The sequence below is a fragment of the Acromyrmex echinatior genome, chromosome 14 (genome assembly GCF_024713525.1).
Source record: "Acromyrmex echinatior isolate Ae372 chromosome 14, ASM2471352v2, whole genome shotgun sequence".
Taxonomy (NCBI): Eukaryota; Metazoa; Arthropoda; class Insecta; order Hymenoptera; family Formicidae; genus Acromyrmex; species Acromyrmex echinatior.
The window spans coordinates 1,693,944-1,714,503 of NC_141865.1; the positions used below are offsets into that span (position 1 = coordinate 1,693,944).

The window sequence follows — 20,560 nt, forward strand, 5'->3', positions numbered from 1 at the left end:
ATCGAGCCAAACATGAGTATCACGGATGAGAGCCGTAGTACGTCGTTCCCCAGCAAATGAGAATAGATTGAAATGAATTGAAATGGATTCAGATTTCAGAAATATTGATTGATGAATTTTAAAATAAATGCTTTTTAATCCTGAATGAATTTTTATTCATTTATAGGAATTGCATGGAGCATATCTCTATACCTTTCAATTTAAAAATAATATTAGCTTTTTCTGTGCACAACACATACATTGTGAATACTGTTCAATTCGAAATTTTGAATAGAAAATGCAGTTTTTCAATCTAATTGTATCCAATTGAATCTAATCCAACTAAATCTAATTGAATCCAACTAAATCTAATTGAATCCAACTGAATCCAATTAAATTAAAAAAAAAGTATTCGCTATATATTTAAAATATGCATTCGAAAAAAATTTAAATCCATTTTAATCCATTCTCGTTTGCTAGGTCGTACAAAGTTTATTTTTTCTTTTTAATTCGTAAGAGAAAAGTATGACAAAAGATTAATAAAATTAAGTTTTATTAAAAAATTAAATCAAATTTTTCGTAGACGCTATATTCTTATATTTGTATACGCTAAAGTATTCTCGTAATAAGTATGCATGTGCGTGCGTGTGTGTACATATATTATTAAATTACAACTTCACATTTAATTACAATTTTCATGCAATATGTTATTTTTTCGTGCATAATTATTCAATTATAATTTTCATATAGTATTTAATCAATTATTATTTTTAATTTACTTATTACTGTTTAATATACTGTTTAATATTATAATATTATTATTATTAATGTGAATATTATTTTTATATAATGAGTTCATTAACATTATATTATATAATTCTGATTTAAAAATATACTTGTTATAAACAATTTTTATGACACGACCGAATTATGTCTTTTTTTTTAGAAAAATCATTCTGTAGCTTTATAAAAATTCAAATTTATAAGCGCCTTTCCAACCTACAACATGGCGGCGAGTCATGACCTGAGACCCATTACATCAAAGCCGACGCTCAGTGTACATACTGTATGTACTTATACTGTGCCGGCACCCTTAAGCCTTGTGTCCACGATGCTAGAAATCGGTCCGAGATCTCGGATGAAGAAAAAATTGACCAATCGCGATAGTGATCATGTGATCAAATTGTTCAAATGTGATTTGTTAATTTTTTTCTCTGTCCGAGATCTCGAACCGATTTCTAACATCGTGGACATTGGGTTTTAGAGAGAGACGCTTACAAACTGAGTACATCATGTTATCCTTTCTATTATGGGTAGGGCCAATAATTAAAGTAATGCTATCAGAATGTCGAGCTAATAGGATTTCTCGTATAAAACAACAGTTTTGTAGAATTTATAGATTTATTTAAGGAGTTATCTCTAAAAATCATATCTCTCTCTGTTCTTAAGTAAATATAAAGATTCAATATTTAATATATTTATTACAAATATATATCTTTATTCAATATTGTTTCTAATACTAATAATGTTTATCATTTCAGAATTGTGTCAAAATTAAAATTTGAATAACAATAAAATTCATTCGCCAAATTATTTTTATGACCTGGAAGAAAATCACATTTTCTAACGTCCAACAGCCTCTCTGCCAGCTCTGTCATAATAGCACCTGCATATATGCATATAAAACGATAGTTTTATTTATATAAATGCGTAAATAATTTGTACAACAAAAATTTATGACAGAAAAATAATTTCATTCACACCTGTGCAGAGAACAATATTTTTCTTGGTCAAAAACTTTATTGTCACTGCAGTCTTAGTTAGACATTCCTCTGAAAGAAAAGGTGGATCGGCTATAACTAAATCGTACTGACTAGACATATGCCGAGGTATATCCAGAGGAAACTTGTAATCATAGTGTATAAAATCTGTACCAAATATCTTGAAACGACTGTCATATTCAAACAGCGTGACTGCAATTAAAATAATATATTTATAAATAGAGTTAGAAACTAAGAGATGAAAACTTTATACATGAGTTAAATTTTCATCTTAAAAAAATTGATGTAAATTTTATATACACATTCAATTCTGCAAACTGTACGTCGAATTTAATTTTCAGTCTTGGAAATTTAATCAAGACGAAATTAGAGTAGTAATATTACAAATTAATAAACGTTAATAAACTTGAAACCGTAAATAATTTTATTGCTAAAAAAATTACTTCAACCGAGATTTGAACCCGGATGTCCCAAATTCCGTACTCCCAAGATTTCAGATCATATAAAGTTTCATTTCTTGATTATGCATTTACATTATGATCTTAAACTTAATCTTACTTTTTGACTATAGTTCACTTGATGCTATAAATGTTTCGCAGTATTTTTTAATTGGTCGAATAATAAAATTCTTTCTTCTGATTGGTCAATCAAAAGCTTCGAAGCATTTGTAGTGCCAAGTGAACTCTTTGTTTAATAGAAGAAATGTTACTATATCATTCACATGTATTACCATGTTATTGTTACCATTTTTTTGTAAAAGTAATGTACTATGATTAATTTTAAAAAGTAATGTATTATAATACTTAGAAAACAATTACTTTCTTGAAAATTTGAGGGGATTATTAATATTTCAGATTGATTGCGTTGAAAGTCCGACAACTATATCGGCACGTAATTATCATTTCTGTGAAATTAATTCATTTATATGAATTATATATTAGTTCAACATCTCAACACTCAGACTGTAATAGCGCTTCGTATTTTAATAATAAAATTACTTTCTTTGTTATGTTTTTGTAATACTAAGGATTTTAGATTTTAAAATTACACTAATTAATATTAAATATAATAATCATCAAATATAATAAGTAAAACTTAAATCAATATGTGACTAACATAAATAAATAAAAAGTGTCTTTTATAGGACACTGGATCTTGATGCTTATAGTTCAGGAAAATTAAATTTTTTCGGAGGCAATTGCTATAAAAGATTTGTATGCAAAAATTGACAAATCATAATCAATTATTCTCCTGGCATTCGACTGTAATTGATCAATTTCTTATGGCTTAAGACTTAAAACACCTATTGGATGCATCCACAAGCTCACTGAGCACTAAGTGAGCTCTTGCATCTGATTAGCATATTCCATTAAATCTAAAAATATAGACCAAACAGGTACAAGAGCTCATTAAGTGCTCCGTGAGTGGTCGTGCTTTTGGATGCACCTATTGTAGATCCAAACTTACAGACAAAAAAGTAACAACTCAAAAGATGTAATGGTAACAGTATTATATAAGTAACATGTTATTTTCCAATCTACTTAAGTTAATATTAAATATTCCATATATTCAGGATGTAAATATTAGTCATACTTTGCCGTTTACCACACTCCTTCTTTAATTTGCTATAAAGAGTTGGACAAGAAACTAGAGCGATCTTTCCATTTGCTGGTGTAGAATTTAGAACACCATTGACAAAAGCCTTTATTGTGTCGTCATTATACCAAAATTGACTCAATTGCTGTAATATTGATTATGCATCAATTTCTGAAATGATTTCTAGAATTAAAAAATCTATCATATTATTTTATCATTTATTTACCCAATTCTCATCGAAAGGAGTATCTGGTACTTGATCTTCCTTGGATATCAGCTTCAATAAATTCTCTCGCTCTTCTTTCTCCTTCAAGAATTCCTCTAATGCGGCAAGCGTACTCGAGCTTAGTCGCGGATGATCATCATCACTATCACTCATTGGGTCTGTTTTTGTGACTGAGAACCAATGTACACTTTTAGAACTTAAAGTGAGATAGTTGTATGGTTGATATTTGGCAAAAGCAAAAGAGTTTAGACGTTTTAGTGCAATCTAGTGTAAGAATAAAAAAACATAATTACACAGTTTAGCTACAATACCACAAAAATTAATAACATTAAGGTTTGGGTTTTTGCGAAATGAACGAATCTGGCAAAAAAGTGTCTCTATCCCTGTGTCGCTCTATCCCTGAGATATTAATTGTTAAAGTTTACAGATATTCAGGTTAGGAAATCTGTAAACACACATCGATGGCAAAGAGTTACACAAATTTTCTACTTTAAAAATATAAATTTTCAGCTTTAAAAACACAAATTATTTTCTACATAATTTTTTTTCTACAGTAAAGAATTTATTTTTAAAGCAGAGAATTTGTGTTTATAAAGCAAAGAATATGTATTTTTAAAGCAGAAAATTTGTTTTTAAAGTAAAGAATTTGTATAATTAAAGCAGAAAATACTTATTCTAGCCTTCATGTTTTTATGTTTTCATACCCTTCTATCAATGTGACAGATTTTCTATTCTAACCTGCATGGTGGAAGACGGAAGTCATGATATAATCAAATAGAATTGGTACTAAGATAGTCCAACTCCTCTCTTATAAAATATTGCCAACAGATGTGGCGCCTCTATAAACTGGTAATCCAGAAATGGAATTACGTAACCAAAAATACAAAATAGCTTAGACTGGTTGAACAGATACAAATCGAAACCTATCAATCAAATTTAATATCATATTATCAGTTTTGATATTATTTGTATTATTATACAATTATACAATGAATCAGTAATTGGAGAAGTATGTAATTGGAGAATCGGAAGCGAGTTTGAAGGATAATCGGTAAGTCGAGATTGGTCGAGATTGGTCGACATCGCTGAATCAAAGTTGGCCAACAGTACTACAATATACATCAATAAAAAAGTAATTTTTTATATTATTTGTAAAAAAAACGGAAATGTAAAGAAAAAAAAGGAAAACAATGGATTTAACAATGGCATTTATACAAAAAAATTTTACTTTTCATGTTTCCATTAGGAAAAAAGTTACGTGATCGCTATCTAGTAACACAATAAAAATACTGCAGTCTATCAGAGATATAAAACAACTTTTTTAAATTGCTATAATAAAAATAAAAGTACGAAAGCGTGTTGTTTTTGAATGATGATCGTACCTTCAACATTTCTGAGCTTCAATTATTCTTCTAAAACAAATAAATGGTCTGCAATAAATAGTTCTTCATCTAATCACGAAGCTCACACTGGCACGAACTCGTTATTTGGAACGACTTCCGAACACGTGCTGTACCCAGCAAAGGAGAATGGATTAAAATGGATTGAAATTTTTTTCTATCCGAATGCGTATTTTAAAAAAATAGCGAAATATTTTTTTTGGATTTAATTGGATTCAATTGGATTCAATTGGATGCAATTGGATTGAAAAACTGTTTCCTATTCAAAAATTTGAAATTGTGGACAGTATTCACAATGTATGTGTTTTGCACAGAAAAAGCTAATATTATTTTTAGATTGAAAGGCAGAGATATGCATGCAATTCCTATAAATGAATAAAAATGCATTCAGGATTGAAAAGCATTCATTTTAACATTTGTGAATCAATATTTCTGAAAATCTGAATCCATTTCAATTCATTTCAATCCATTCTCGTTTACTGGGTATTTTATACTTTAGATTGATGCGAATAAATTCCAACGATGATTCAGGAAAAAATTATCTCTATGGACTTTGGTCTTCGAAACCTGAAATAATTTTTTACCGATATTCATAATCATAATTCTATTTATTTCAATATTCATAATTCTTATCGTAGCAGTCATAGCGTTTTCTACTGAGAAAACTAATGCAGTATTGCCACAATTTTAAAACTGAATGTATCAAATGGATAAAAAAAAAATTTATGATTGTTAATACAATATTAACTTTAAAATAAAATTTAGTACAATTGTAAAAAGATTTAAATATATATTTAATAAATGAGGTACGTTCCCAGCAAACGAGAATGGATTGAAATGAATTGAAATGGATTTAGATTTTCAGAAATATTGATTCACGAATGTTAAAATGAATGCTTTTCAATCCTGAATGTATTTTTATTCATTTATAGGAATTACATGGAGCATATTTTTATGTCTTTCAATCTAAAAATAACATTAGCTTTTTCTATACAAAACACAGACATTGTGAATACTGTTCAATTCAAAATTTTAAATAGGAAATGTAGTTTTTCAATCCAATTGCATCCAATTGAATCTCATTGAATCCAATTGAATCCAATTATATTTCATGAATTGTCATAGATTCCTTGTAGAAAAATTTCCTATGTTATCCTATATATATATATTGGGTCATCTAAAAAGTATCCACGGTACTTTGTCACTAGATATATGACCATCAACACACATCTAGTGACAAAAAACCGCGGATACTTTTTAGATGACCCTATATATATATACATGCTATGTAAATCCTATTGTAAGGAATTTAGAGGAAATATGCACAACAGAGAAGCTATATCAACGTCAGGGCTGTGTTGCTCAATGGCAGGACGGATATTTACTCGGAGGAAAGACCAGGCCTGGATTCGAAACGAGGAATGCCATGATATTTTTCTCTGTTGTCATTAAGTGTTTACGCTATACAAGCTCCTACAGAGCTGTGTTCCAAAATTTACTATCAGTATTGAAAATCTGTAGTGCACATAACAAAAACTATAGATTTTCAGTACTGGCAGTAAATTTTGGAACTCAGCCAGAATCTTATAGTCCTCTATAGAAATCCATGAAATAATCCATGGGAGTTTACAGCAAGATAAGAGCCTCCTCCCATGGGGACCAATCAAATTTACTACGGGTACTCATGGTTAGACAAATCCATAGGGGAAATTGCAGTAGGGTATTGTTAAAAATTACAAATAGTATTATAAAATATATAATAAATTTATAATAATACATATTTCCATATAAAAAAAAAATTATTTTTTTCATGCAAACTATTGTGAAAAATTATCATATTCCGAAGTTCACAGAGATAATTTTGTCCTGAATCATCGTTAGAATTTATTTGCATCAGTTAAAGTATAAAATACAGCACGTATCGGAAGTCGTTCCAAATAACGAGTTCATGCCAATGTGATCTTCGTGATTAGATGATAAGAGCTATTTATCGGCGTTTATTTGTTTTAGAAGAATAATTGAAGCTCAGAAATGTTGAAGGTACGATCATTATTCAAAAACACATTTTCGTACTTTTATTTTTGTTATAGCAATTTAAAAAAGTTGTTTTATATCTCTGATGGACTGCTGTATTTTTATTGTGTTACCTTAGATAGCGATCATGTAACTTTTTTCCTAAGATGAAAAGTAAAATTTGTTTGTATAAATGCCATGCATTGTTAAAATATCCTTTTTCATTTTTTTCTTTAGATTTCCGTTCTTTTTTACAAGTAATATAAAAAATTACTTTTTTATTTATGTCATTGTAGCAAAGATTAGTTTAAAGTTGCCTCCGAAGAGGTTTCGAGAGGCCTCCCAGCAAACGAGAATGGATTAAAATGGATTAAAATTTTTTTCTATCCGAATGCGTATTTTATATATATATATATATTTATATATTTATATATATATATATATATAAATAGTGAATACTTTTTTTGAATTTAATTGGATTCAATTAGATGCAATTGGATTGAAAAACTGCATTTCCTATTCAAAATTTTGAATAGTATTCACAATTATATTTGTGTGCACAGAAAAAGCTAATATTATTTTTAGATCAAAATTTTTTTTAGATCAAAATTTTGAATAGGAAATACAGTTTTTCAATCCAATTGAATCTAATTAAATCCAATTGAATTCAATTAAATCCAAAAAAAAGTATTCGCTATTTTTAAAATACCCATTCGGATAGAAAAAAATTTCAATTTATTTTAATCCATTCTCGTTTGCTATGTTATTTAGGAACATGACTTAGATAACATTTGTCAAGATTAAGGCCATTGGAGATCATTTTTCTTATTTCTTCTTATTGTAAATTTCTTCTTATCTTAAAACTGATAAGATTTATTTATAATAAAAATTGATAAATATTTCTTTTTATTTATTTCAGGGCACCGTAGCTTTGGTGACTGGTGGTGCTTCTGGGTTAGGACGTGGCACTGTGGAAAGGTTTGTCAAGCAAGGTGCTAAGGTAATTATTGGTGATTTGCCTGTTTCAAAAGGTAAAACTGTAGCTGACGAATTAGGAGAAGACAACGCAGTGTTTGTACCTATGGATGTATGTATAATGTTTAAATATAATTATTATAATTTATAGTTGTGCAATCTCTTGTCAAATATAATCTTAATTTATTGAACAGAATACATTTTACGATCTTTAAACGTTCTTTATTAGATTATTTATTAGAAAGAAAATTTTGATCTCTAGCAGTGTAATATCTATACATAATGGAACCCCAAACTATCGATTGACTCTATTAAAAATTTCGTCCGCCTAATTGTTTTTTAGATATGAACATAATGTTTTTAATCAACTTGATAGTTTAAGTAAAGTTATACTTGCGCCCAATATTGACGCATATATTGGCACGGGATACTATCATGTTTCTTGATTTAAACATTAAATTATGTCCAAATTATAATTATCCAAAATTAAAAAATTGTAATTATTATTTGTTCTTTTTATATATCATATATTCTTATCTCTCTGTTAAATATTAAAATACACTACCGCGTCTCTTGATCTTATTAATTTTCTTCAAGGTAACTTCGGAATCTGATGTTCAAGCTGCTCTTGATTTTACGAAACAAAAATTTGGTAAGCTTGATGTTCTCGTCAACTCCGCTGGTATTGGCGTAATCTCTAAGACATATAATAGTAATGAAAAACTTCCTCACAAATTGAAGGACTTCGCTAGAATTATCGAAGTTAATACCACTGGTACTTTCAACGTTATTCGCCTCTCTGTCGGTTTAATGATTGAAAATTCTCCTAATCAAAATGGTCAAAGAGGTGTAATTGTTAATAATGCAAGTATCGCCGCTTTTGATGGTACAACAGGGAAAGCTGCTTATTCTGCTTCGAAAGGAGCAGTCGTAGGTATATATTTTTTTATTTTATTCTTTCATAATTTATTATTTAAATACTATAAAGAGTGTTTCAGAATTAGTTATCAGTTATTCCACATAATATTCCAATACATATAATTGTACAATGCAACTTGTAAAATAAGAAGCTGTGTGTGTGTGAATATTTAAAAAATGATTAACTTACAGATCCTCATTAAGAGCAATAGTTGAATCTTATATTTAAAACTGTCTTAAGTACAATCTTAAAATATCATGAATCAATCAGAGGACCATATTAGCATCTTAAGATATTACTTAAGATGGTCTTAAAATAAGAACAGACTTATGAACGAACTAATTCATAGTTGATTCTTATATTTGAGACTGTTTTGAGTACAATCTTAAGATGTCACAAGCCAATCGAAGGATTGCGTAATAGCATTTTAAGACATTACTTAAGACAGTCTTGAAATAAGAACGGACTATGAATACACAGCCCTAAGACTTTTTAGATTGTTTTTAGTTTTGATCAACTAAGTTTTTATTTATAATTCCGAATACCTTGTATATAATCTCTTATTCTCTTTATGCTTATTATTACTTTCCTCTATTTTATTTTGACAATAAACTTTGTTCTTTTTTTCCTCATTTTCTTTTCTATAATTTATACTTTTTTTATTATTACATAGGGATGACTTTACCTATCGCTCGTGATCTTTCCAAGGATGGAATTCGTGTCGTAACAATTGCTCCAGGACTTTTTGATACTCCCTTATTAAGAAAGATGCCAGAAAAGTTACGAACCATTATAACAGAAAATATAGCGTTTCCTCAAAGATGGGGAAATCCTGATGAGTTTGCTATGTTAGTACAGCAGATCGTTGAAAATCCAATACTAAATGGAGAGACAATTAGATTGGATGGTGCTTTGCGAATTATTTAAAGGACTATTAATTTTTTTCATAATGATAAAATTACAGTACCGAAGATTTTACTCGAATCTCTTGGTGTTTTTTGTGTACACATACACACACACCCACATATACACAAAGAGACCAAATTCGACAAATCTTATGTGTGTATATATATATATATATATATATATATATATATATATATATATATATATATCTATATATATATAGAGTGTCGTATTTCAATTTTCGCATCGAAATATCTCGTAAAATATAAAGATACAAGAAAATGTTTTCAATACAAATTTTATTACTTTGAGAGGGACATAAGATAGTACCATTGGTTTGACCTTGGGTGGCGTTGTTAAGGTCAGTGCAAGGTCACTTTTTAAATGGAATCCCTCATTTTTAGTACATATTCTTGTAGCTTACCTTGAGAGCTTTTTAAAACACTATAATAAATTACTTTTTCTTTAAATATTTTTCGAGTTATAAGGTTTGAAAGTTTGTGATTGACTCAGGCGACAATGTAAGTTGTCAGAATTATTAATAGTAAAGTATTATAAAATCCTTACTAAAAAAAATAATAGTTCTTCCTAATTATTAAGTTCGTTATAATAAACAGTTAAGAAGTACATTTTCTATAATAAGATAGAGCGAGGCTTTTTTGTCCATGGAACAACTCCGGCCAGTGACAATATTTATGTTTCTAAACAGCGCAAATTCAATATTTGAAAGTCATACCTTCATTGGCTAGATGAACCATCGATCTTGCTTTCACTGGCTGGATCATTCTGCAATCTTTCTCTGTCATTTTGAGTAATGCGATTACATATTGTAACTTTCAAGTAGCTTAGCTGTAGCAAGCCTTATAATTCGAAAAATACTTAACAAAAAAATACTTTATTATAGTGTTTTGAAAAGCTCTCAAAGTAAGCTACAAGAATATGTACTCAAAAGCGGGGGGTTCCATTTAAAAAATTCAAAGTGACTTTAACAATATCACCCAAAGTCAAACCAAATGATATCATCTTATGTTCCCCTCGAAATAATAAAACTTTTATTGGAAATATTTTCCCGTATCTTTTATATTTTACGAGATACATATATATATTTCGACACAAAAAAATGAATTGAAATGGGACACCCTGTACACATACAATAAAACATTTTATTTCATTCTTGGGATCCTCAAAAATTTTTTCGTAAACATTCTCCCTTTTTTTAGCATGTAAAATTTTTTGTGTTCTAATGATGTATACAATTATACATAATATTGAGTGAAATAAACTACAAATGCAGGATTGGGTAGTGTTAAGTTAAAAAGATAAAAGTTAAGTTATGTGTAAATAAAAATTGTTGAATTGTTGAATTTTAATAAACGAAACTGAAAATTCAAGCAAGTTAATTTAGTGAATTTTGTCTTATATATATATTTATCTTATAATATCTTATAAAATTATAATTAATACGAAGTTATGTATCTATAAATTTTCAGCCCGTATTTACCAAATATAATTACTAATATAAGTCTCTATAATTACTAACAATTATAGAGACTTTTAATAAATTCAATCTTTTCTAAACATATATTGTCACTGTAAGATATAATTTAGCAAAAATGAACTATAGAGGCCCTCCACCACCCCCGCCAATTTTATCGGCGGTCCTCTTTTCTTTGTAAGTATACTCACCCATAAAACAAGCTAATAAATTTAGTAGCCCGTTTTTACAGATAAGTATATCTTTAATTAATTTTTTATTTTTATGTCTAATTTTTTTATTGTGTTTCGCTAATAAAATTGCAATAACTTTTTAAATATTATTCTTTATTGTATTATTCTTTATACAATTTGATATTACAATTATAATAATTATTTACACAATACAATATGCAATTATCAATACTGTTCAAAATATAATAAAAATGATAACATAGGAGCATAATTAACAAATTTTTTGTAATGCGGGATTATACGAAAACATTGAAAATACATACGATAACACAAATTTTTCTAAACCAATGTTTAATGAAATATTGATAAACGCAAGAAATACTAACAACAATTAGATCGTATTTACTATTAAATATTTACTATTAATTTACGAATCTAAAACTTACTAATATCGCGATAAAAAGTCATTAATATATTTATACAGCACTTTCATCGTGTTCAAGATAACTATCTCAATAATTTCATCATATCAAAATCTCTCCGCCTCGTAGTATGTTAATTAGTATCGGATACAAAGAAGAACAATCCTCACAGGAAAGCGAACTTAATGTATTCTGATTCTACGTAAATTTTATAAATCCATTTGCAAAGAAAAGTTAAGCAATCTGTCAAATACCAGTGATCTTGTACAGAACTGTGGTGTGAATCGAATCTTTCAGACTATTCTCTTAGCAATAGTAATAATTTTGGTAGCATGTCAATTACAATTACCATTTTTATCACATCTTTACTATAATAAAATATAATTAAAATTCGCGAAAAAATATGTTCTGCCACATGTGACTGAAAATCATTTCTTATTAAAAATAAACGGATAGAATGACTTCCTTATGCAATAGTGATTACGAAGGAATATATATTTAATAATAATAAAATACATGCGTATTGTAATCTTTTATATGTATGGGTACAAAAGTTTCTCGGGTACCAACTGTTCGAGATGAGCCGAATCCGATAATAACGGGATTTTAAAGAACACTTATACTGAAAAATTTATTATATAAAATTTAACAATTCTTTATTTTTCAAAAATTACAATTATTAATATCCTGCTAATATAAGAGTACCCATTCGACTTATCTTGAATTTTATATAACCACACATTTAAAATTCAACTCATGTAATCACGATAACATTGTTAACTATAAAAAATTTTGAAAAAAGTTATGTAAATATCAACAAAAATCAATATTCGTTAAATATAATTTTAATATCTGTATGTATTTTATCATAGAAAAGTGCATGCATTTTATCATAGAAAAGTGTATATACATATAAATTAATAATTAAAAATATTCTGCAATGGCGGGATGTCCAATACCTAAAAATGATTCTAATAAAAGTTAGAAAATTAAATATACACATCCGTAATCATATTTTTGTTAGAGTAATCATCAAAAAATTATAACCAAATTATTTGTATAAAATTTAAATTTGTTTACTTAATAATTTGAATTTAAACAAATAATAATTATATATTCATATCATTCATATAATACTATAAATTCTTATTGTTATTAAGACATAGTACTATTGCTAATATTATTGTTACTAGTGGGAGAACATTTAATAAAACAAAGAAAACGAAAATTATATGCTAAAATATTTAATTAATGTTACAACTTGACTTTAAAATATATAGCAATTATCATTGACTCATTAACAAAATTGTTACCAGTAACTGCAGACGAGAAAGCTTAGGATTAATTCCAATTCCGCATAAGAATCTCCTAAGAGATACCAAACTTCGCGAATGAACTTCACGAAAAGCGACGAGAAATAATTCTCCATCATGAAAATAACTTCGACTTTCCATTGATACAAACTACATAATCACTGGCATCCATCTGATGCGAGAGACAGCGATATGAGGCCTTCGCATATAATAAATTATTCACTAAAAGATATTTGTAATTTTATAATGTTAAAAATGTAAATGTCGAAAAGCAAGTAAGAGTTAATATTTAACCATTGCCTCAGTCAAAGCTTCAATCTTTATGACTTATTTAATAAATTTGTACTAAATACGAAGAAAAAATGATGATAATTCTAAACGTCAAATTTTTAATAAGAAATTACTTAAAATTATTAATGATTTTTTGATATGCAAAATAAAATCTAAATTAAAAAAAAGTTTTAAATTTAAATATTTATTAAATTTATTAAATCAATAAATAAACAATTTTTGTTATTATATGTTTCGTTGAGTTCGTATAATTTACATCAATTACGCAACAATTTGGTTTACTACAACAAGATAAATGCTATTTATATTGAATAGATATTCAATACGGTGTATATTCCAGTATAAATGTATGTATAATTAATTAGTAATTCAGGAAAAAATGTTTTATATATAATTATATATAATTATATAAAATTATACATAATTATATAAAAAATTGACATATTTTATATATAATTATATATCATTATATATAAAATATGACCATATATACAACATTTTTTCCTGGGAATTGTTGTGCAAATTACAAAAAGTAAGTATGATTATAGCATTCATCTGAATAGTTTACATAAATTTTATATTACATACCTAATATTATTATACATACATTTATTTACAAAATTTAAAGTTAATTACAATATACATTGCATAATTTGTACGTGTATAGAATTTTACAAAAAAGTTTAATTTCAGAGTAGCTGAAAATTTAATAAAATTTGAAATTAATTTAGTTTAACACATATAAAAAATAAGAGCATAAAAAACCACAGCACAAGTTATAGTTTGTGATATTTAATTATTATTACATTAATGTTTTTTATGCTCTTATTTTTTATATGTGTTAATATTAGAACCACGTTAGTTTCAAGATATATAATTTAGTTTATTTTCATATTCGATAATTGGAACGGGATTCTGATAATTAAATAAAACTTAAAATTAATTTAAAATTTTATTCATTTTAATCTCTCATTTCCAATTATCAAGTGTGTACATATGACATGTTTAGTCCTACCTGTATACTTATCTATATCCTACCTATATAGTTCCTATCTACCGTTCATACTTATTGTCCTACCTATCAGTATTTTTATTTATTTGTGCCTATTCGCGGATATCATCTCCACCCGTATTCCTACCTACATTACTTTATAAATATGTAATAACACTACAAATATACAACATACTTTAATGGCTGCGTTCAGAGACAGTAGATTATCGATTTTTGTAAAATTCTTCAATACAATTGATTCTTGCTTTTGATTCCTTATGAATTTAAATGCACAAGCCTGTCACATAGAAGAATTTTACAATAATTGGAAAGACATTAGCTGCTTTCTCTGCTGAACGCAGCTAATGTCTAATCATATATCCTATCGCGTACTAATAAACTCAGTGGGATAATTTAATCGTGATCATACTAATAATACATAAGCAATAAGCAATAATATAATTAAAACAAGCTCTTTCAATCTTTAAAACACAAGAAAAATTAATAAATAACAGGGCTAATAAGAGTCAACGCGGATAATTAAACGCAAATTTTGTAGATTTTTTTTAATCTATCAAACTTGCACTTGATTATCTGCACTGTCTCTCATTAGCCTTGTTATTTGTTGGTTTTTTTTTGTATTTTAAATAACTCTAAAAAAATGTAAGAACTCGCAATTTGCGAGCAAATTATCCTCCCGAATATTCAGTTTATCTTTTACAAACTTAGGTGTCACACCTCAATCTATCTTTCAATGAACTGAATGTCTAAAATCGACGAATAAGACAACTTTAAGATATCTTTAAGAAACATCTTTAAGATATTTCATAAAGAATTCTGAAAGATATCTTAAAGTTGTCTTATGTGTCGATTTTAGACATTCTGCTCATTGGACTCGTAGAGATTCTCTTCTTTCTTCTGGCCAGATTGAACTCACCTTTCGTTGCTCCTGGCCAAAATTCTGGCTTCATAAGCCAAAAATCGACAACAAGGAGAAATACTCCTTTTTGCTGCCGACTACTACCGACTAATATCGTCGGCAATAAGCGTAAGACTTTACGCTTTTGTATGATGCGCGGAACACGAACGCGTCGCGAAGAGGCCATCATATTAATAAAATGGACTAAATATTAATATAAACAATTATCATTAATAATAACAATTCTATTAATATACGAATAAATTTCGTGTTTATTCAAAATCAAAAACATAAATATTTAACTAAATATAAACCTAAATTTTAAAAAATCTTCATGTCAATAACGTTTTTATTTCAAGAGTCTCGAATATTACGAAACTAAATTAAATTGCTTAAGTAAATTTTATAATGTAATCAAAAAGACTTATTCAAAAATAAATAATTGAAAATTACTAAAACGATTATCATCCGATAAAATTCAAGGCCAATGTATGTATTTTTAACGATTCGAACGATTCGTTGCTGAATCTCATCTCAAAACATGCGGAGATGAGAAATTCAGGTGAATGATGTGAGATCTGGAAGGGATTGTTTTCTCTCAATTCAATAAATATATCCCTATCGTATTTTGTATACTATTGAAATCATTTTTTGAATAATTTATTAATTCAAAATTAAGTATTTCAAGTTATGCAAAACTCTCAACGTTATATTAAAATAGTTATAAAATAAAATTCTTATATTTTTTGACAAAATGTATATTGGATCTTACATCATGTACTGCTTTAACTAGTATAAATCCAGTTAGCTACATATGAATAAGTTATAAAAGATTAGGCTGAAGTAAGTGCATTGAGATAAATAATAATAATTAATAAACGTAAAATGCCTTTTACAGAAAAGATTAATAAATTATATGTTCTACATTAAAATTTTTGTATCATTTCATTAGTAAGATGAATATAAATAAGTGTGAGAAAGAGAAGAAATTTCTTAGAAAACAGTTCATATTATATGTATATATATGTGTGTACATAGAAAAAAAATTAATTGAGTGATACAGCAAACCTATAACTTACTGCTCGAATTCAATATCTATAACTAAGAAGAATTGATGGCTTAACAAATCGCTAATGTTATTCAGCTGGTAATTTTGCTACTTTAACATAGAAAATTAACTGTCTGTATATTGTGACTGTAGATTTGCTGAATCAATAAAGTTTCCAGCTGTTTTTTTTTTCCGTGTATATGTATAATATATAGATATTGCTTTCCTGCACCAACTTGTATAAAACTTAATCCTGAATGAATATTTGAGGATAGGATAGATAGGAAAAATAATAAAACAATATTTTATTATTAAACTGTAATAAGCATTTTTCTATAGAATGGTATCCCTAGAAAATAATTTCATATACTCTATTTATTATTTTATATAAACTTTATATTTTTTAATTTCCCGTATTTCATATATTTCAAAAATATGAATATTTTATTCTTTTTCGTTTTAACTTCCAAAATGTATTATTTTAAAATAAAAAACGATCATCGAAAGAACCCATTTTTTATTATACTTTTGTAATTAAATTACTTAATAACATAATGTTCACATTAACACGTATGAATTTACGATTAGTACATAAAATTTGAGCTAAATTTAATAACAATTAGAAATAATTTAAAGTGCCTCAATAAAAAATTTTTCATGCATGAATATGTATAAATATGTATAAATATGTACATAAATATAATAAATCATAAACAAGTATAATCATATACGAAATACGTCCAAACATATTCATACATCTCTTTTTCTTTTGAAAAATTACTTTTTAGTATAATAAAAATAATAATAGTAATGTAAAAACATTAAAAATAATTAAAGGGTTAATTTTTCACATTGTTCGTTTTAGAAAAAAAACAAGTTTGGAAAAATGTTCGAAAAAATTGCTCATACACAATTATGCATAATTTTATATATATAATTATACATGAGCGGCTTTTTTACATTTCTTTAAACTTGATTTTTCTCTAAAACAAATAATATAAAAATTACTCTTTTAATTATTTTTAATATTTTCACATCACAATTATTATTTCTATCACACTAAAAAGTAATTTTACAAGAGAAAGAAGGCTGTATGGACATATTTCATATATGATTATACATGTTTATGGATATTTATGTATATTTATACATATTTATACATATTCATGTGTGAAAAACTTTTTATTGAGTGAGTGTAACGTGACATTATAAATTTAACAATACATGCACAATAAATTCAATATAATAAAGAAATATCCAGGATTAAGTTTATCCCAATCTGTTATTACTTATTCATTTTAAGGCAACGGATGTATGGAATGCTATACATACAGTATATTCACATATTTTTAATAAATTGATGCATATGCATCTATAGATATGTAGTAATTAATAAAATTACCACACATCCGTTACCCCAATAAAACATTAATTTATCACTCACCAATCCGATGCGCAACAGCGGAGTTATATCAGCAACGTCACTACGATGATTCTGTAACAAAAAGAATATGAAATCCAAATTAAAATGAAGTAAAAAATCAACCAATATTTCAAAAAATATTTACTAAATGTAACGTTCTCTTAAAAATAAAATCATATAATATTCAAAATATATAATTTTTATAAGCAATGAATTTTTTATAATTTATCATTCAGTTATTTATAAAAATAATTATATATTTTCTTAAAAATACATATTTATAAAGTTCCAAAATAATTCTTTTATTCTAATTATTTTCAAATCATTAAAATGAAACTACTGAAGAATAAATTTAGAAGAAGAAGGACACAGATGTTACATAAGTAAAAAATAATATTTACCGCAAGGTTGCTCCGCCGATGCCTGATGCCTCTCCCAGACCTCCTCCTCCTCTCAGCATAGGGTTGACATCCTCTCGCACAGGACACTCGCGTAAAACACTCGCGAATAATAGACTATAATCGCGCGCGGACTATAACTAGAGTCCGATTACTTGAACGACACTCCCGAACAAACGCGCGACGCGACGAACCGGCTGCGGTTCGTTCATTTTCAAATAAAGCAGCGACGAGGGTACGTTAGCTTCCCCGTAGGATTTTTATACGAAGAGAACGATTTTATTCAATATCTAAAAATTTATCTAGATATATCATTCAGATCCGAAAATTTTTAGATTTGAGAAAAACCGTTTTTTTCGTATAAATATCCTCTGGGTACTGAGCCCTCCCACCACGTCAAGGTGTACCCATGAGAGGGAAGATAATCTGAAAAATGTATTGTAATATATGTAGCTATCTATATTACTATGCAATTATTATGCAATCAGTTAACTTTTAGAAACGAATCTTAAATACACGTCCGCAATTCGTTATCATTGCGAAATAAATTCAGAGCAGATAAAAGGATTGAATTTTTTATTTATGGATGTTTGTAAGATATGATTAGTCAATGAAATGAGCTAGAGATCAATAAAAAGGAGAAATATTTCATTTATGATAATAAAAAAAAATAGTTTCAAAGTTACGTTTAATTTTTAAACGTATAACGAAAAAAGTGCACAAAAACAAAAAATTAATTAAATTATTAAACTATATTAATTGTGAAAGTAAGAATAATGTTATTTGCATGAGAGTATTTATACTAACATTGCTTTTTTATAACTCGTGTGATACTGTTCGTACAGACAAGTAGTCGTGTCGCATGCCGTTCTTCTTCACATTTCTTTTCGAAACATTTAATAATAGCAAAAAGTGTTAAATATAATACGAAATGTTGTATTTTATGAATATTCTCATAATACGATTACTAGTATGATTAATTATTCATTAAGTACATTTCGTATTATATTTGATATTATTGCGATAAGATTTCAAAAGGTAATGTGAAAGAAAGTCGCACGCGACACGACTACCTGTTTGTACGTATGTCGGTAAGGAAATAACTGCGCGATAACTAAGCGTAAACATAAACATGACGCGCCACTTCGTGCCACCTCGTACCATCCCCACCTCAAGGCCACACGCTAACCGTCTAACTGTTGAAATAATAACGAATATTACGAACAAGTAAAATAATATATTCTTTACATTTTTATAATATTTTCCGATTAATGAATCAATTTCTTATATGTATCTAGTTTTAGCGATGCGAATCGTTTAATGTGGTATCATAATTATACTGTGATACACCAAGAAACATATTTAATGTTCATTTAATAATTTTAAATATTTCGTATCAATTACAATGTGCTGACAAGACAAGAAATGAAAAGAGATTTTTACTAGCGTGATTTTTCTTACATAATTGCTCACGTGAAGTGCTATTGATATCCCGATATTATATCTCACTTTTTATTGCTCTTTTTTGTGATTTATAATTAACTAAAAATTAACAATATATCCATCCTTTAAATGAAGATAAATGCAAAAATTTATTTTAAATTATGAAACAATTTCGACTAGAATAGAATAATACGTATAAATAGTATGCACATACATTTACAGATATGTAATTTAACTATAATTTATCTGTTTCTACTTTTCCCGTAGTATCCCTACGTATCCCGTATCATAAGAATGCAGAATAACATAAAAATGACAGAATTATACGATTCAAAGTGATAAAAAGCCGCAATTTGAAATATCTAACAATAAGAATATAATTTTCATACCGTATGTTAGAACACATGAAGTATCTAAAATACTCATGAGCTGTCTATGTGCGTAATGAATCTAAGAAGTAGAAATTCGCGTTCGTAGGTATATAATTTATTAACTAATACGACACCCGAAGCGACTCGTAAAACACATCCACCTCCCTCCAAGATCGCCGAGCGAATGCCAAAGTGATGACGTAGTCAACCACCGCGCCGCGCGGCACGTGCCCCCACTCTGTTCGCTGCGTGATCTCTCCCCTCGTTGTGACGCACAGAGTGGGGGAGCGTGCTGTGTAGCGCGGTGATTGACTACGTCATCACTTCGGCATTCGCTCGGTGATTACGGATGGGGATGGACGCGTAAGATGGACGGTAAATATTATTTTTTTTCTTATATAAAATTAACTTTTTTTTAACAATGATTTAAAAATGATTATTTTTAAATCTTTTGTTTTATGGATGACTATACTTACAG

General features: G+C 27.7%; 2 protein-coding genes and 2 long non-coding RNA genes across 6 annotated transcripts; 2 read left to right on the plus strand and 2 right to left on the minus strand.

Moving 5' to 3' along the window:
- Positions 1-1,285: 1,285 nt before the first annotated feature.
- On the plus strand, positions 1,286-1,578 carry LOC147907317 (uncharacterized). The gene is made up of 2 exons (XR_015547298.1): positions 1,286-1,427; positions 1,521-1,578. It is a non-coding gene; the product is annotated as an uncharacterized LOC147907317 (long non-coding RNA).
- LOC105144620 (EEF1A lysine methyltransferase 1) lies at positions 1,448-4,444 on the minus strand. 3 transcript variants are annotated; one of them, XM_011053608.2, is made up of 6 exons: positions 4,287-4,366; positions 3,876-4,027; positions 3,583-3,752; positions 3,354-3,501; positions 1,743-1,952; positions 1,448-1,645 (listed from the first exon to the last, which is right to left on the minus strand). In XM_011053608.2, the coding sequence occupies exons 3-6, from the start codon at positions 3,733-3,735 to the stop codon at positions 1,512-1,514; spliced, it is 645 nt and encodes a 214-aa protein (XP_011051910.1). In that variant the 5' UTR covers positions 3,736-3,752; positions 3,876-4,027; positions 4,287-4,366; the 3' UTR covers positions 1,448-1,511. The 3 variants fall into 3 exon arrangements, with proteins under 3 accessions (XP_011051910.1, XP_011051908.1, XP_011051909.1); XM_011053606.2 differs by lacking the exon at positions 3,876-4,027 and having other exon boundaries at positions 4,321-4,444; XM_011053607.2 differs by lacking the exon at positions 3,876-4,027 and having other exon boundaries at positions 4,287-4,388.
- Positions 4,445-6,909: 2,465 nt separating this feature from the next.
- LOC105144619 (3-hydroxyacyl-CoA dehydrogenase type-2) lies at positions 6,910-11,195 on the plus strand. Its single transcript, XM_011053605.2, has 4 exons — positions 6,910-7,022; positions 7,915-8,082; positions 8,568-8,904; positions 9,563-11,195. The coding sequence occupies exons 1-4, from the start codon at positions 7,014-7,016 to the stop codon at positions 9,814-9,816; spliced, it is 768 nt and encodes a 255-aa protein (XP_011051907.1). The 5' UTR covers positions 6,910-7,013; the 3' UTR covers positions 9,817-11,195.
- Positions 11,196-16,889: 5,694 nt separating this feature from the next.
- On the minus strand, positions 16,890-20,451 carry LOC147907318 (uncharacterized). Its single transcript, XR_015547340.1, has 2 exons — positions 18,272-20,451; positions 16,890-17,942 (listed from the first exon to the last, which is right to left on the minus strand). It is a non-coding gene; the product is annotated as an uncharacterized LOC147907318 (long non-coding RNA).
- Between the last annotated feature and the right edge of the window lie 109 nt (positions 20,452-20,560).

Coding starts and splice junctions, on each gene's coding strand:
- LOC105144620 (XM_011053606.2), bottom strand. CDS start 4,345: ATGACTTCCGTCTTCCACCATGCAG. Junction 3,753..4,320: donor TTCCGTCTTCCACCATGCAG/GTTAGAATAGAA, acceptor ATTGGTTCTCAG/TCACAAAAACAGACCCAATG. Junction 1,646..1,742: donor AAATATTGTTCTCTGCACAG/GTGTGAATGAAA, acceptor GCATATATGCAG/GTGCTATTATGACAGAGCTG.
- LOC105144619 (XM_011053605.2), top strand. Junction 8,083..8,567: donor CAGTGTTTGTACCTATGGAT/GTATGTATAATG, acceptor ATTTTCTTCAAG/GTAACTTCGGAATCTGATGT. Junction 8,905..9,562: donor TTCGAAAGGAGCAGTCGTAG/GTATATATTTTT, acceptor ATTATTACATAG/GGATGACTTTACCTATCGCT.